Source organism: Neopsephotus bourkii, unplaced genomic scaffold (assembly GCF_033783945.1).
Source record: "Neopsephotus bourkii isolate Nb327-2 ecotype Australia unplaced genomic scaffold, CSIRO-AGI_Nbou_v1 NB_398, whole genome shotgun sequence".
NCBI lineage: Eukaryota > Metazoa > Chordata > Aves > Psittaciformes > Psittacidae > Neopsephotus > Neopsephotus bourkii.
Window position 1 is genome coordinate 2,147,047 of NW_026900902.1, and position 15,673 is coordinate 2,162,719.

At 40.7% G+C, this 15,673-nt stretch overlaps 1 protein-coding gene across 3 annotated transcripts in view; it reads right to left on the reverse strand.

Annotated features, from left to right (window-relative positions):
• Positions 1-15,242, reverse strand: part of PCCA (propionyl-CoA carboxylase subunit alpha) — a 275,758-nt gene extending 260,516 nt beyond the window's left edge. For all 3 annotated transcript variants that reach the window (XM_061349292.1, XM_061349291.1, XM_061349290.1), the window contains exons 1-4: positions 15,121-15,242; positions 7,647-7,724; positions 4,517-4,564; positions 4,358-4,426 (exon numbers count right to left, since the gene is read on the reverse strand). In XM_061349292.1, coding sequence (XP_061205276.1) covers positions 4,358-4,426; positions 4,517-4,564; positions 7,647-7,724; positions 15,121-15,183 — 258 coding nt within the window. In that variant the 5' untranslated portion in view covers positions 15,184-15,242. The remainder of the gene's footprint in view (positions 1-4,357; positions 4,427-4,516; positions 4,565-7,646; positions 7,725-15,120) is intronic.
• Positions 15,243-15,673: the final 431 nt, after the last annotated feature.

Sequence of the window (15,673 nt, forward strand, 5' to 3'; positions counted from 1 at the left end):
GACAGTAACATCACATCCAGCATCTCTTGTGAAGAAATAAGCAACATGCTGTCCTAGTTTTGAAACAAAAGGTAAATACATTGAAGGAAGGGCAGAACACCAATTGCAGACCTGACCCTAATGTTTCCTTGGTGTGACCTGGCTCATTCCTATTCTGTATGCCTTGCAAACACCATCATTTATGAAGCGTGAATTTCTCCAGACAGAACATGGAGGCAGAGACCATTGTATACACTCTAGTCAACAGTCTGGGAATCATGTGTTTAAACAAGGCATTAAAATATTAAAGTTTCCTTTTCATATGAGTACTTGAACAGATCTTGCCACAAGTTATCTGAGCACAAACTCCTGAAGTGCCATTGGGAGGCAGTGAGCTGTCAAAATTACTAAATTTCTAATTTTGCAACAGATGACAGAAGAAAGATTTGCATATTTTTAAAGAACTGAAAAAAAAAAAAGTGAGCTTGGGCAAACTTCAAGACTTCTATTAGTAAAGAAAACTCCTCAGTTTTGGATTAATTTCCATTTCTCAATCTATTTAATTTTTTTAAGATTAAAAATTAAACACCAAATTCCCCCCCAGTATTTTTTTCTTGGCAACTGGATTTCTTAAGAACAAAAGAACCTGACAGTACCTATTAAGCTACAGGGAAGTCTTCAAAAAAATTCAAAGTTTGTTTCAGCCAGAAGTTCAACTTGTTCACCCAAATTCATTCAGCTCAATACAGACTTGACATGGAACTTTACGAATTTAATCAGCGTTTCCCTAAATCACATTTCCCCCCTACTTTTCTGAAATACTGCCTCAGACTCCAAGCTTAAAAAAAAAAAGAAATAAAGTTAGGAAAGAAATATAGATCTTCCATTTCTAGGTCATTTGATTTTTTTCCATTTTCCTTTATTCAGAAGACTGCCCTTTCTGGAGAACAGCTGAATCCTGTGCAATCGCTTTTACATCAATAAAAGCATTTGCATCATTTTGGGGGTTATATTATCTAGCAGAACAAGACAATATCTGCAAAACCTAAAAACATCTGGATATGCCTATGCTTAAGGCAATTTAATACAAATACAATAATACCTGAAGCCTTAAGTGATTGATAGAAGAAAACCCCTATGTTAAAGAAATGTGACAAATTGTCCACTACTCCGTAAAGTTTTAGTAGTTTACATTACTTTCCCATGGGATTTTTTCAGTCATTTATAGTTCATTGCTTCGTATGGCTATAGAATCCCTGCTGTGTTAAAAAATGCCAAGTAAAATTATATCTCATTCACTGCTTTATGCTATACCTTCTTTTGTTCAGGTCCAATTAGTGAAAGCTTGTACTTCATTTATCATACTTTTAGCTGATTACATTAGGCATTACAATAGTTCTTCAGCTTTCCTTGACAATGTTTGCACCATCAGTGTTACATTTATGGTTGAGGAGGCTCTTTCATCTTAACCTTCTATTCCAGTCAGTTCAGGGGGAAAAAGTACATATGATTACTCTTGTTCAGCTGGAAGTTCTTTGCTTGTTTTCTCATCCCAAAAATAATTCCACCAGATGTTTCAATTGAAAAAAATAAATATAAAAAAATCTAAATTCTATTGATCCTTCCCAGCTTTACGTACCCACATGTAAAGAATTAGTTTTGCAAGCTGAACTCTGAAGAAAAAAAGATATCAATCTGAACAGTATACAGTGTCTTTCTTCTGCTTCCCCCAAAATAACAGATGTAATGAAAAGTATTAGCCAGGATTTTCAAGACCCTAGAAGCATCTATTATGACCTACTTTCCTCAACATACTCAGTATCACACAAGCAACAGGACACTCTATGGTGGTCCTAGCCTGTTTTCCCCAACCACCACAATGATTTTATTTCAGGACAGTTGTTAGAACACAGCAACTTCTCCCCCACAGCACAAAGCTTCAGATATATTCCTGTCCACCCTTCTCCCCCCTCCCCCCCAGTTCATACCCTTCTCCCACCTCCACAATGGTAAATGTAATTCAATCCCATTTAATACCATTTCCACCTATGTCTAACTTTGTATTAATACACAAGCACCCAAAAGTCTGAAGTCTCCTTTTAAGTTTGATTAACATTCCCTTCCCTATCACCTTAATTTTAACCTATAAAAACCTTAAGATCTTTGGCCATTTTTAAAATTAAGAGCATAAAGCAGTATTTTGTTCTTTCCATTTTTCCTTTTCAGGTAAGCTTTATTTGGCTCTCAGCAGGTTGCTCAATTTCACATTCCCAATTTCATAAAATGGTTAGGACTAGGGAATTTCCCCCTTAAAAGTTTAGTGAGCACATTCAAGGAACCCTGCTTCAGTTCAATTTCAGTTCCATTTTCAACCACTATGACACAGAAAAGTCAGATTGATGTAACAGACTGTCTGGTTTGTCCTCCTTTCACAGTTGTATTTGTAAAAATGAATTAGTATTAAGAGTATCAGGCTACCCGTATTTCAGCAAGTAGCTATGCAGATGACAGGTAATGTAATAATGAACTATTACTGTACCTCAAAGGTTACTCTATGTTCTAAACTGAAAACTTATCTACTCCAATTAATACTATTTCTAAACAATGTAAATATTTTTTTAAGCCATCCCTACTTACCCTAGTCACTTAAAACCAGGTCCCACTATTTTTAGTAAAGCCAGACAGCTTTGAAATGGGCAACTAGTTCAACTACATACCTTTACATTTATTTCTGCCTTTAGTTCAATGACCATCATCAGGGTAGCTGCCTATGATATTTATTGCCTTTGTGATACAAGTCTTGAAGGAGAGATATTGCTCAATCTTGTCAAGCACAAAATCATAAAGCTATCACAACTTCACTGCAGCATCCCACAACTAAGCAAAATGTTTATCTTAGCTGCATGAGGGCAGAGGATCCTTTGACAGGTTGCATCAGCTCCCAAGTTGGATTTCAGAGTGATCAAGATTTTGCTACCAATGGTATAACCAATAAGGAACCTGAACACAAATGAACACCACAAGGCAAGCATGTTACTTTATGGAAAGTAACACAGTTGAAGATTTTGGCCTCTGGACTCACCTACCAAGATCACCCAAACTGGTAGTCACGTATGACTGCAATGGCCAGGTCATTCCTCACAATGAATAACTGGAGATATCCAAGCCATTAAGACAGATGACATTAGTTAAATTATTTCCCAGTGCAAGCACCCAAAGCATGATTAAAGAATGTATGGTAGATGAAAGCAACTTATATTTAGGCCAAAAAAAAATAGCTTAGACTTAATACCACTACCTTATTTTAAGCACACAAAACAGTGTTTCAAGTAGCTTCTCATTTTCTTTTAAATACTTGGAACTTCTTCAGTGCACACAGCTAATGCTTAACCTTGTACAGATAGATTTGATGGATCTTTAAGTAATGATCCAAAGAGCTAAGCAGACACTATCCACCCTTACAACCTTTTAGAGCATCATCTCTAGTCCTTGAACTCAAAATGTCAGCATCTCATTTAGCACACTTAATGCTACCTTCATGAAATATTACATTAATGCAATTCTGAGACACCAGCTTAGATTTCCTTTCTTTTACACTATTACAAATTAAAGACCCTACTCGAGTTTAAAGCTACGACAGCACTATAGATTGAAGCACAGACATTTTCTATTTCCTCTTTGTAATTCACTATTTCTACACCCTTCCCTAAGGTCATGAGTTTTACTTTTGTGTGTTATTCTTGCTTCCTCATTACATTCTTCAATCTTGATTTTCACTCATTACTTTAAGGTTGTTTTCATAGGCTCCAGCTTATAGTAGACTCCACAAAACAAACAAAACTATCCAGACACATCAGAGAAAAAACCAATTCATTTTCTCAAGTCTATTACAGACTAGTGAAAGAACATGTTTTCTTTTTTTAAAAGCAGCTTTTTAATGTATTTTCAGAATACTTCATGCCAGTGAAAAGGCTGCTCAATGCTTCCAAAGAACAAATCAATTTATCCTAACAGAAGACACCATATACATAGGATAGAATAGAAATATCCATCAGCATCCTTCACTTTTAGTAGACATTACGTACACAAAAAAAAAAATTTAGGTTTCACTGCCACTTTTACACTTGGTGCACATACCTACTAGGTGTTACTGCCCAGCTTAATCCAGGAAAATAGCACGGTTAACATTTACACGAGCTAAACACAGTTTACCCACAAAAAACACTTGTCCAATCCTCTCCACCCTCCCCTTCAAGCACATGGAAGAAAATGACATATGCAAAGATACTTCAGAATTGCCAACATTCCCACAACTAGTAAACAAGAAGACCGAGTTACTAAGAAACCCGTCTGCTATTTGAATTCAAGTCGTACTTACAGCATTGGCATCAACATCACTGTGTATGGCAACTGTTTTAATCCCCATCTTCTTACATGTTTTGATGACCTAGCATATAAAAGATGACAATCAATATTGAAAATAGCAATAGTTTAAGAATTAACTACAAAGAAAAAAACCTTAAGATTACATACTTACTCGGCATGCAATCTCTCCTCTGTTGGCAATAAGAAGTTTTTCAAAAGTCTGAAGGGAAAAGAATAATAAGAATCTTGAAAGGATGAACAAAACAAGTTTTCTTCCCTCCAGAAATATGCATTTCTCCTCCACTACCACTATAAACCTGGCTTACCCATGAGCTTGTAACTAACTCTGAGATCACCTAATTTTAGAAGGGTTCTGCTGATTTAACAATGATACAGCATATAAGCAGTATCTTATACCAGATCTATCTAGCACTTACACATGAGCAGAAGAAAAAGGTGTTCACTGCTCACACACCAGCATTCCCTCACTCTCCTTACCATATACTATGCAGAAATTAGAACTCTGTAGAGATTCTAGGAGCCAGTCATGACAGGAAAGAGACACGCTGACAGGTATAGCAGTCAGCACCTCTAACCATCAGACCTGGAATACAATACTCGTCTCCTGTGGGAGATCTTTAAAACAAATTCCAATCATAAGGAGAGGTTCCTCTCTGCCTAGGTCAGAGAGGGCAAAAAAGCAACATCTCCACCACCTACAGACATACTGGCTGAGCTGTACCAGCCTTACCCCTCCTTGCAGATGAGCCTCTTGCAAAGAACCCGGTGAAATCCTGCATTGCTATCACTACCACCGTGTTACACACTCAATACTATGTAGCAACCAACGCTCAACAGAACAACAAATCAAATTTACTACTCCCCTGAAATTCAGTCACCTTTCACACTGGAGTGCATTTATATTACAAGCTGTCACGAGGGAAGAAGCCTGACACCCTAGACAAAAAGCTCCCCATTAAAAAACAGTGGAGGAGCAGAGTTGTCCAGCATAAAAACCTCATTGTTGAGAGTAAGGGTTATAGCTGTCTCTGGCCTTGCTACTGAATGCACAGGTGCACTTCGATACTGCACCTGCTTGGTTGTAAATACAGACTGCCACTTTTCAGACAATCCTGTTTTACACACCCCCACTGCTTCCATGCATCAGATCTAGCAGGGATGCAGCTTCAGGACATATCACTTCAGCGCAGTAATCGAACAGTCCTACTCTGCCTCCCATGCTCCAAACCAAAAAACAGGATAAGGAACCAGCAGGACTCTCCCCTTCAGGGGCAGCCCACAGTCATGCCAGGTCAGGTTTGTCAAACCATACCCTAAAGCATTCAATAGCTATTCTCCCTCTCCTACACCAAACACCTGTTTTTCATATGGGCAGGGGGAGAAGTACTGCTACTGCAACTATTAAACTCTATTACCCCCACAGTTCTTCGTTCATTTGGGGAGGAGAAGACAGGTGTAAGAGGAGAGGAAGGAACACTCCAAAACCCCAGTAGGAACTGCTATTGGCAGACTAGGGTATGTACTGTTTGGTCTCCTACTCCAGACAAACATACCCAAGATGTCCTTGACCAAATTTACTTCTTCAAAGTCAGGGCTGAGCTAGCATCACACGATCAGTTTAAAAGCACTACCACATGGTAACAACGTGCAAAAATTAAGGGATAAAACCCTCCAGGTATGAGCTGCTGCAGCAAGCTTATATGGTAGATTCAACCCAATCTGATGAGGAATGCACACTCCACTGCCTAGAATACAGGCATACCCACACCCCACTGAAAACATCCTTAAGCAAGCTCAATTACCAGAGGTACAAATATGACAACACCATCACAGGACGTAGCAATTTGCTTGGAGAGCTTATTTAGCTGAAGACCTGGTCTAAAAACCTAGTAAATAAAACTGAAAGGTTTCAAACGTGCTCACACAAATGGTTCCCGAATCTACATTTCGGCATTTTGGGGTACCTGACGTTTTTTAAGCAAACAGACTTGAGGGGGAATGAAATAAAGCTCCCAAATACTTGGTATTGAAAAGTTTAACAACTCAAATACTTCATCAATGTAGTTCTTGGTACAAGAGTTGTTTTATTAATCAGGTATGGTCACAGTGCAAGACTAAGTATCAAGATGTTAAGCATATTTTACATTAGTTTTAATTTTCTTATTCTGCAATAAAGACACTAACAGTAAGAGACTTGACTTTTGCTCCTGCTATTAAAGTCTCAAGTCCAGCACATAAAAAAAACACATGCTGCTTTGAAGTAAGATGCAGCATTACTTATATTATTTTGACTAATTAGTTTTAAAAGGTCTCATATCAAAGGCTGTCTTTATGAAGACAGCGGAAGGGACAGTGAATGGAAAAAGCAGAAGAGCTTAAATTATCTGTAGTAGCCACTAGCTGAAATTACATAGCTCCTAGTTAAGAGAAACTAAATACCCAATTATACTGTCCAAGCATAACTATGCCTTTAGAAAACAAATGGGACCTTGATTAAGCAAGGACCTTAATGATTCAAATTTCTTCAGACTAGGTCTTTTCAAGCCACAGTTCTAAGTACATGCTATTTCCCCCTGTTTTCTAATACTATTTCACTCCTGGTTAATTGCTTCTACACTGGTATAAGGGCAAGCCTATCAGTCCTGAACTGTCAGCATTTTCACTTTTCCATACTAGCGTACCTTCAGCTACATTATTTTTCCCAATCTGTTGCTTTAGAAGCCACACCAGGACAATCTCCCACAGGAAAAGTTTTTCTTGGCTCATAACTAAACTGAGATTGCCATTGCACAAGTCCCAAGATTAGTATTTGCTATTCTCTGCAGGCCTTAAAGGCCAATCTTTATGCAAGCTCTAACAGTTCTGCCACTATTGCTTACTTTTGTTTCTAGGAAAAGAAAACTGGTCTTGCTAGTCTTGCTCCTGGGTGTTTTAACAGGCTTATACCTCCCACACCATGCAAAATATTAATAGTAGCTTCATAATTATAACATGTTCAGGCCAGTGTGTAACTTCCCCAATCTCAGAACCACTTATCCAACCTTTTAAAAGGTATGCACTTGAAGTATCCAATCTTGACAAGTATATTGCAAAAGCAACTTCCTTTTTTTAAAAAAAAAAAAGAAAAACATGCAAACATGCTATAAAGACAGTGACTGTACATAGGTTAGACTGGGAGAACTACCACTGTTAGTAGCAGCAGAGGAGAGAAGACAGCTTTAAAAGCCAAATATTAGTGCTACAATGAAGAAAAGGTTAAAATCATGCACTGTACTACTTACCTTTTCATTTGGGTCATACACAGATGAATACAGTTTATGCGAAGTTATAAGGCACCATCTTGAATGCAGTGTTTCACACTACAGAAGAAAAGAGGGGGTTAAAGGTTCTTCTCTGTTACAGTACTCCTGTAAGATAAAAACAGTTCATATACTGACATCTTGAGGAAACTCTTCCATATCCTTTCATTCCCCCACAAAGTAGACGAAAGCTTACAGATCTGTCCTCCCCCAAGCACACATCCAACAAACAGGAACTAGAAACAATTCAGAAGCTCTAGACGGAGAGTCATGAGCTTAGATATAAATGATTTTTTAATAAGCCCTCCAATATATCATCTTATTTCCTTCTTGTTCCAAGAAATACCTAATAAGTAGTTTTTAAAAGAGCACGTGTGAACGCAAGTGTACACACTGGGGATAGGGAGAAGCCTTTCCTGGTAGGGACCTGCTGGGAGTAGAGCAGGTAATGGACTGGGCCAGTACACAAGCAAAGTAGAACAGATTTGAGATGCTAGTTCAGCTCCTAGTCTTCCCTACCACAACCCCTGACAGTGGTCTAAGGAAGAGAGGCCTTTTTCTCCTCCTCTGAGACTTTGCTCTGAGCCAGCTTCCACAAAGGCAGCTCTTATATGGCAGAAAAAAGCAAAATACATATGCTATTTCAATGGATGATACAACAGACCTGCAAGTTTATTCAGAAGGAGACTGAGACAGGTACTTCTCAAGCAAGTTAACTTGACAACATAGTATCAGTTAACCATAAACAAAAAACAGTCACACACATAAGTGATCCCCCACCAAAGTTGCACCAATACAGACAGCTCTGAAAGAACTACTTGCCCACCCAGTTGGAATTAGACTGTAAAAAGCCTTAATACTGAATACTGTCTAGTAGGAAGCACAAAACAGCAATGACTGGCAACTGCCAGAACCCAGGACCTGTCAATTCTGTCTGAAAGAAATGCTTTCAGAAGTTGCAGAAATCTAAGCAGTAGAAAGCAAAGGCTCAAAGGCAATTTGGAAAAAAAAAATAAAAATAAAAATATATATACATATGCTAGAATCAAACCCACCACAGGTTTCTTTTGCAGGGGTGTATTCTTCATCCAAGATGTGACAGCACAAGCTGTTTCAGGCATTAAAGAGGGAAGATAAAGTTAAGGACAGAATTCTACCAGCTGCAAACACATCTACCAGCTGGTCATATCCAGTATTTACAGAAGGACTGTAACACCTTCAGTGACTGTATTGAAATCTAGATCCTGTCAGAAGCAATCATAGAATGGTTTGGGTTGGAAGGAATCTTAAAAACCGTATGGTTCCAACACCCCTGCCATGGGCAGCAACGCCTTCCACTAGACCAGGCTGCTCAAAGCCCCATCCAACCTGTCCTTGAAAACTGCTAGGGATAGGACATCCACAAAAGAGCAAGGATAACTATAGCAGAAGCAGCAGGACATACTCTCCTACTCCAGAGTACATGCAGTTAAGCAGATTGAGTTCCTCTCAAACACTACTGACAGAAGTGCTTGTGGGACCACAAATCATCTGAAGAAGGTCATACAGAACACATAAAAACCCCTACACCAAGTTAATATTACTCATGGAAGAAAGTACTTGTTAAGGGTCAGCAGGGCTAATCTAAATACTGAAGGGGGGGGAGAGGGGGGAAAGGAAGAAAAGCTTCTGAACTTCCATGTAAACAACATTCATACAAAGCTAGCTTTGAAGGCCTATGGGAAACCAGAAAAGTAATGCCGCAGATGGAGACTGGAACGAAAGGCTATGATGGGAAAATCAGTTAGCATTAAGCTTAGGAATTTTAGCCATGTGCTGTCTTGAAGAAAAGCTCTGTTCAAACGTTTTATACAGAAAGAAAAAAATTACCAAATAATTAAAAAAAAAAAACTGTAAAAGCATTAAGCCACACTCAGTTAGGTTTTTACACTACAGATTTCACATAAAAATCTTGTAATAGCCTAACCTAATTATGCACCTATGTTTAAAAACTTAACTACCTCCTCACACACACTAGAATCACTTAGAAAGCCAGGTTCAGGCCTGAACTGAATACATGTGGGGTAATTTCCTAAAACAAATCAAGCATATTGCTCAACTTCAATGGGAAATTCCAACTCTAATTCACAGTTTTGGAAAGAAGCGCTTGTAGGGTTTTGTATGTATCTGTACCAATATACACTAAGGTTTAAGAGCTTGCTTAATCTAGAACCCACCTCAAAAAAGGTTTCTTTAGAGGTATGCTGTTAGCCACTATAAGCAATTGAATAAGTACTCAAAAATAAACAGACATTTTGTAAATAATGCACTGCTAGGGCTATAGGAATACAGCTAAATTGCCATCTCCAAACCAACAGCTACTCAGGTGTCACCTTCCCCTGGGCTTCCAAGCTCCTGCTACAGGTAAGTTCATTAAAAGCTACACCAAAAGCTCCAAAGAATTCCCAAACCACCAACTTGCCAAGCCAATCTAGCTCTCAGGGTACATTCTTAATTGGCTGCCACCTCAAAACCACACATGATTTAGGTATTACACCTTACATAAAAATTTCCTTAGAACAGAGCCCAGAGAGCTCAGCTTGACCTAGTGACTTTTTCTGTATCTTGCAAAACTAGGAGAAGGCAGCAGAGTCACCAGGTATAACCTATTTTTGTCATAACTTTTCAATTTGATAAAGCTTTTGACTCCTGAAGGCCCAGGAACACAGACTATCCATTTATAAGAGCTCCAACCCAGACTTTTCAGTTTGGCTTGGAGTTTTCCACTTCTATTTAATCCTCAAAACACAGGTAGCATTAGTACTGTATTATGAAAAAGCATCCTGCTTTATCTACTAATTACACAATAGTCAAACTGAGCTCAAACCTGAATAGCTGTAACGATTATAAGTTCATGTAAATCAAACTAATTTATAGAAGAATATGCTCATTGCACACCACCTCTTTGAGGTCTAGAACAGAACCTGCCTCCAGGGCCCTAGGAAACCTGTTTGGGTGGTTTAGAGACACTACACAACAGCAACATAGAAATTAAACCTGCTAACCTGCTATTTAGAGATGGTTTACATGTGTGAGTTTAAAAGTTTATATGACCTTCATCAAGGAAAGAAATTTCCCTATCATACTGGTCATCTTGTAAATAACTCACTGACACTGAGCTTTACAGGCAGAAAGAGGTCTTTGTGTTGAAACAGAGAATGCAGAGTTCTAGATCACAAGCAGGAAAAGCATCATATACCAACATTTGCTTTAAGAAGTCTGATATGAGAATGAATGTATATTTTAGCATTACTAGAAATTACAGCAAGCAATGCCCAGTAGTAACAGCTAGAACAGCATACTTTCCACTAGCCATAAGTTCTACCTCTTTTAACTGCAAACAAAAATGTAGTACAAGGTTCTGCAAGGTACACTGCACTATATGTAACCATTCTTTCACTCTTACCAGGTTTGAGAAACACTGGTAATTCTAAGAGGAAGAAAAAATAAAACTGTTTTTCATAATTGCCAACACAACACAAAAAAAAAATACAAGTAAGGAAACACTAATCCACTTAAGGCTACTTTCTTAAAAACTAGACCATTTTCCTACACTTAAGTACCTTTTGCTTCGTGCCAGTCCCAAAAGTTTGTACAGTCACACAATAACTGGACCAGGGAATATATCCAGCTGAGGCAATACTCACAAGGAGAGGGAAAAATGTGTTCTCAGCCAGATTTCAGTCCATCTTCACTTCAATATTCAAGCAGCAGTGCTGGCACAAGTTGGATGGAGGCAGGAGTTCAAGAGGAACAGCCTACAGTCAGAACCTACCAGCTGCAGAAAGCTGGAACTGTTTCTCATGCAGGAGCTTAGACAGCTCCAGTAAAGCTAGAACCTGTGAAGTAAATCACAGCACTGAAATAATCATGCAGGAACCACCAATGCAAGCACAGGACAGACCAAATAAGAAAATGAAAATGTACTAAGTGTTTCAGAACAAAACTAAAATTGTTTTACTCAGTGTAAACTTTAATGAACCCTTAACTTTTTCTTCCAGAATGAAGACTTGCCCATAGATGGCACAGCATGCTTTGCCTGCAGAATCTTAGAATAGTTAGGGTTGGAAAGGACCTTAAGATCATCTCGGTTCCAACACCCCCTGCCATGGGCAGGGATGCTTCACAATGTCGCTCAAGGCTCTGTCCAACCTGGCCTTGAACACTGCATTTCAGGGATGGAGCATTTACCACTTCTTTGGGCAGCCTGTTCAAGTGCCTCGCGACCCTCTCAGTAAAAAACTTCTTCCCTGTATCTAACCTGAACTTCACCTGTTTAGGTTTAAACCCATTAACCCTCATCCTATCACTACAGTCCCTAATGAAGACCCCCTCTCCAGCATTCCTGTAAGCCGCCTTCAGATACTGTAAGGCTGCTATGAAGTCTCCACACAGCCTTCTCTTGTCCAGGATGAACAGCCCCAACTTCTTCACATGGGAGGTGCTCCAGCCAATCAAATCTGCCCAACACAGGCAATTCAAGTGTGTGATTGTGGAGCAGAGAATAGTGGAAGAGATTTGGTAAGCATCTGCTGATGCTATTAGTTCTGACCAGCTTCTGGAAAGTAATCAGTTAAAATACTTGCTTTGATTTTGAAGTTGCTCCAAACTGAAGGTAGAATCCAAACAGCTGCTCCTGAGAGCAAAGAGAACATCATAAATATCTACCTGTGGTATACTTTAAGGCTGTTTGTCAGTACTCAAATTTGTAGTTTACATACTAGAAACTCCAGAATAGTTACATTTGTGTCCTCAGAGCAGTGGCCATTTTAACTCCCTACCCCAATTGCAGATGATACCAATCTTGCTATCCCATCAGCCTAGTGATTTTGGGCTTCTAAACAATGGGAAAATCTTTTCCCTGGAATAACAGCATGTGAAAAATAATGTCACAGAAGAAAGCAAGGAGCTCCCATTGTACAGGTAACTTCCATGACTAAAAAATGGTGGGTGCATAGGTAACAACTTAAAGAGCTTAGATGGTTGAAAAACTTTCCATACATTTAGTTCACTGCTTAGAAAACTGATCTACGTTGATCAGCAGTACTCTCGATCTCACAGTGTATAGTATTTATCACCTTTTTTTTTTTTCTACATTATTTTAAGCAGTCTCACAGCTCTCTTGGACACATTTCAAGACTGAAATATCAAAAGCTATCTCATCCTCATTCTGTAGCTACAGCCTTCTTTCAACATCAGACTTCTTCCCAGCTCAAAAAATGCAAAGCATTCAGAAATTTTAGCTATATTCTAAACAGGACCAGTTCTGCATAATGCTAAACAGAAGTGCTGGGCATCAGATTATAAAGACAGCAATTAGTTAAATACCAACTCAATGTTTTTGCACTGTCTTTTCTTGGGTCATTTATTGATCCCCACATGAGAGGGCCAACAGAAGTTAAGGACAATTTATGAGGTACTGGCTGTTGCAAAAGAATGTCAGACCTCCAAGCATATTAAAGTTTTAAGACGTCAATTATATTGTTCACTTATGTCAGCAAGATACAAAAGAAACTATGAAAGTAATCTTCATGCTATTTTTTAAATGTTTTCCAATATACTTATGTCTTAAAGGCGACTTTCATACACCAGTATTAAAGGACAGAAATTACTTCAATTAAGTCACAGGGGCTATTAGGTACCTATAAAGGCATTTTGTTTTACAAAGGTGTCACTAATGTACCATTTCTATATTGTTTACACTGATGCAGTCAAATCACTGCACCACCCTTGAGATGTTAAAGACAAAGCAGGCCTTCCCCAGCAAGGTTCGAAAGGACTGACATCAATCTTTGCACTATTTAATGCAAAGAACATGTCTTGCACATCAATACACATACACACACGTGTATATAGCTACCAAAAATAAAGTCTTCAAACAGCACAAGCCCTCTGCTAATTCCAAATCATTGTCTCCAATCAAATTTCTTTTTCTTTGCTTTTCAAGAAGCTTCTCTCGGGTACACCTTCACAACAAAACAGGTTTGCTACACATATTTCCTAAGGAAAAATACTTCAGTAAAGCACATCCTTTTTAACTCTTTAATCCCTTCTCGGAATGCCCTGCCCACATAAACCATCTATTTCGCATGATCCCTAAGGATACGCGAAGAGTTCTTTACAGTATTGCTGTGGGGCTACATTTTTAGGAAGAAACTTATCCCACACCCTCAGGAGTACATAGAACGAGCATTTTCTGTGTGTTGCTCTTCTCCACCAGAACTTGCAGGCCTCCACACACATTTTCCTTTGTGGGGTTGGGGATGGGGGAGAGGGGAGTATAAATTCTTCCTACTGTAAATGATTAGATTATTTTGCACCACTTTTCCATGTACAAACTAGATGCAGTGTCATCCAACTGTTACACAACACTATGTGCTAATGCTGCTTGTTCTTACCCTAAATAATCCCTTTCATTTAACACAACCTGTAGAAGACATAGCAGCTGCTTCAATGAAGTTACTCCACAGCTTAAGGAATAAGGCTTTCTAGAAATTTACAGCCGACAGCAAATAAAAACATTAGTATAGCTCTGCAGCAGGTTTTTTCACATTTTCATGAAGAGTAAGAAGAATAAAAAAAAACGCCGCAAGGCTTTAAGTGACAGCTGAAAGATCCATGAGTATCTGGGGTAAAGAGAAAGGGGAAGATACAACACAGTCCACAGAGCAGCAGCTTTTTCTTATGAGCAGAGATTTTACCACTACAAATGGTACAAAACCACACTCTACCCTGAGGTTTTTATAAGCTCACGTTTAACAAAGGAAGAGGACAGATGGAAATTGGAAGTAGCCATGGCCCCGTCCAGCAGAAGAAAATTAAGAAAAGGGAAAAAGGGGGGAGAAAAGCAGCACTCCCAGCAACACAGAGATAGGCTATACTAAGAACAGGCTCTGGCATACTGCGAGCCCTCGGCAACCGAGCCCAGGACCCAGATTTCGCCGTTTCCCGACTACCACCGCCTCCGGGTACACTGCCAGGTCCCGCCGGCCACCCCAGCCACTGGGCCGCTGAGCCCAGGCCAGCAGCGGTCCCTCGGGAGCTGGAGGGGCAGTAGCACCCGCTCCCCTTACCCTTACCCCCTGCAGCCCGTCACCGCCGCAGGAACACACCGCGGCCGCAGACACGCTCCCCGGCTGCCCCTCACCCAGACGGGGGCACCCCCGACAGCCCAACCGTTTCGCGACCCCAGAAAGGACGGCACCCCCAGGCCCCACACACGGGAACAGCACCCGCCCGGCGCTCCCCGCCGCAGCTCCTCATGAGAGAAGGGGTGACCCGGCCAGCTCTTCACTCAGGGACACCTCAACCACCACGGCGAGCGGCCTCACAGCTCAGCGCCGAGCAGGGGATGGGGAACGAAGCCGCACTCCCGGCCCTCTCTGGTAGGTCCACCCAGTGCCAACGCGGCCCTCACCCTGAGCAGCGTCCGAAGTCCCCGACCGCCGCCCGAAGCCCCCCGGCACAGCGCCGCCGCCATGTCTGTCACCGCCCTTTCACCCTCTGCGGCGCAGGGCCGGGCCGCCCGCAGCCAATCCGAGCGGCCGCCTACCGGGGGCGGGGAGGGCCGGGCCCCCCCCCCCGCGGGTAGCGGCAGCTGCCGGCCGAGCCTGCTCGGAGGTGCGTGTCGGGCTGTGGGGTTTATGCTGAGGCCTGTAGCAGGCCGTGCTCTTGTCTGTTGCCAGCAGCACAGGCACACCGGTGTGGAGAGAAAGGATCTATTCACCAACCGGGTTTCCCTGGGAAGCCCTGAGGTTTTCCCTAGAAAGCCCCGAGATTTTCCCTGGAAAGCCTGGCTGTGCCATCAGACCAGACCCAGCCTCCACTTTGAAATGCAAGCGAGGTTGGTACAGGAGAGGCAGGAGAAGGACGCTGCTAATCCTCGATTTCCGAACATCTGCGGAATTACTGCTTGGTTCTCTTGTACGTGATACTCTGAGTCAGCCTGTTATGAAATGACCGGTGCAGCT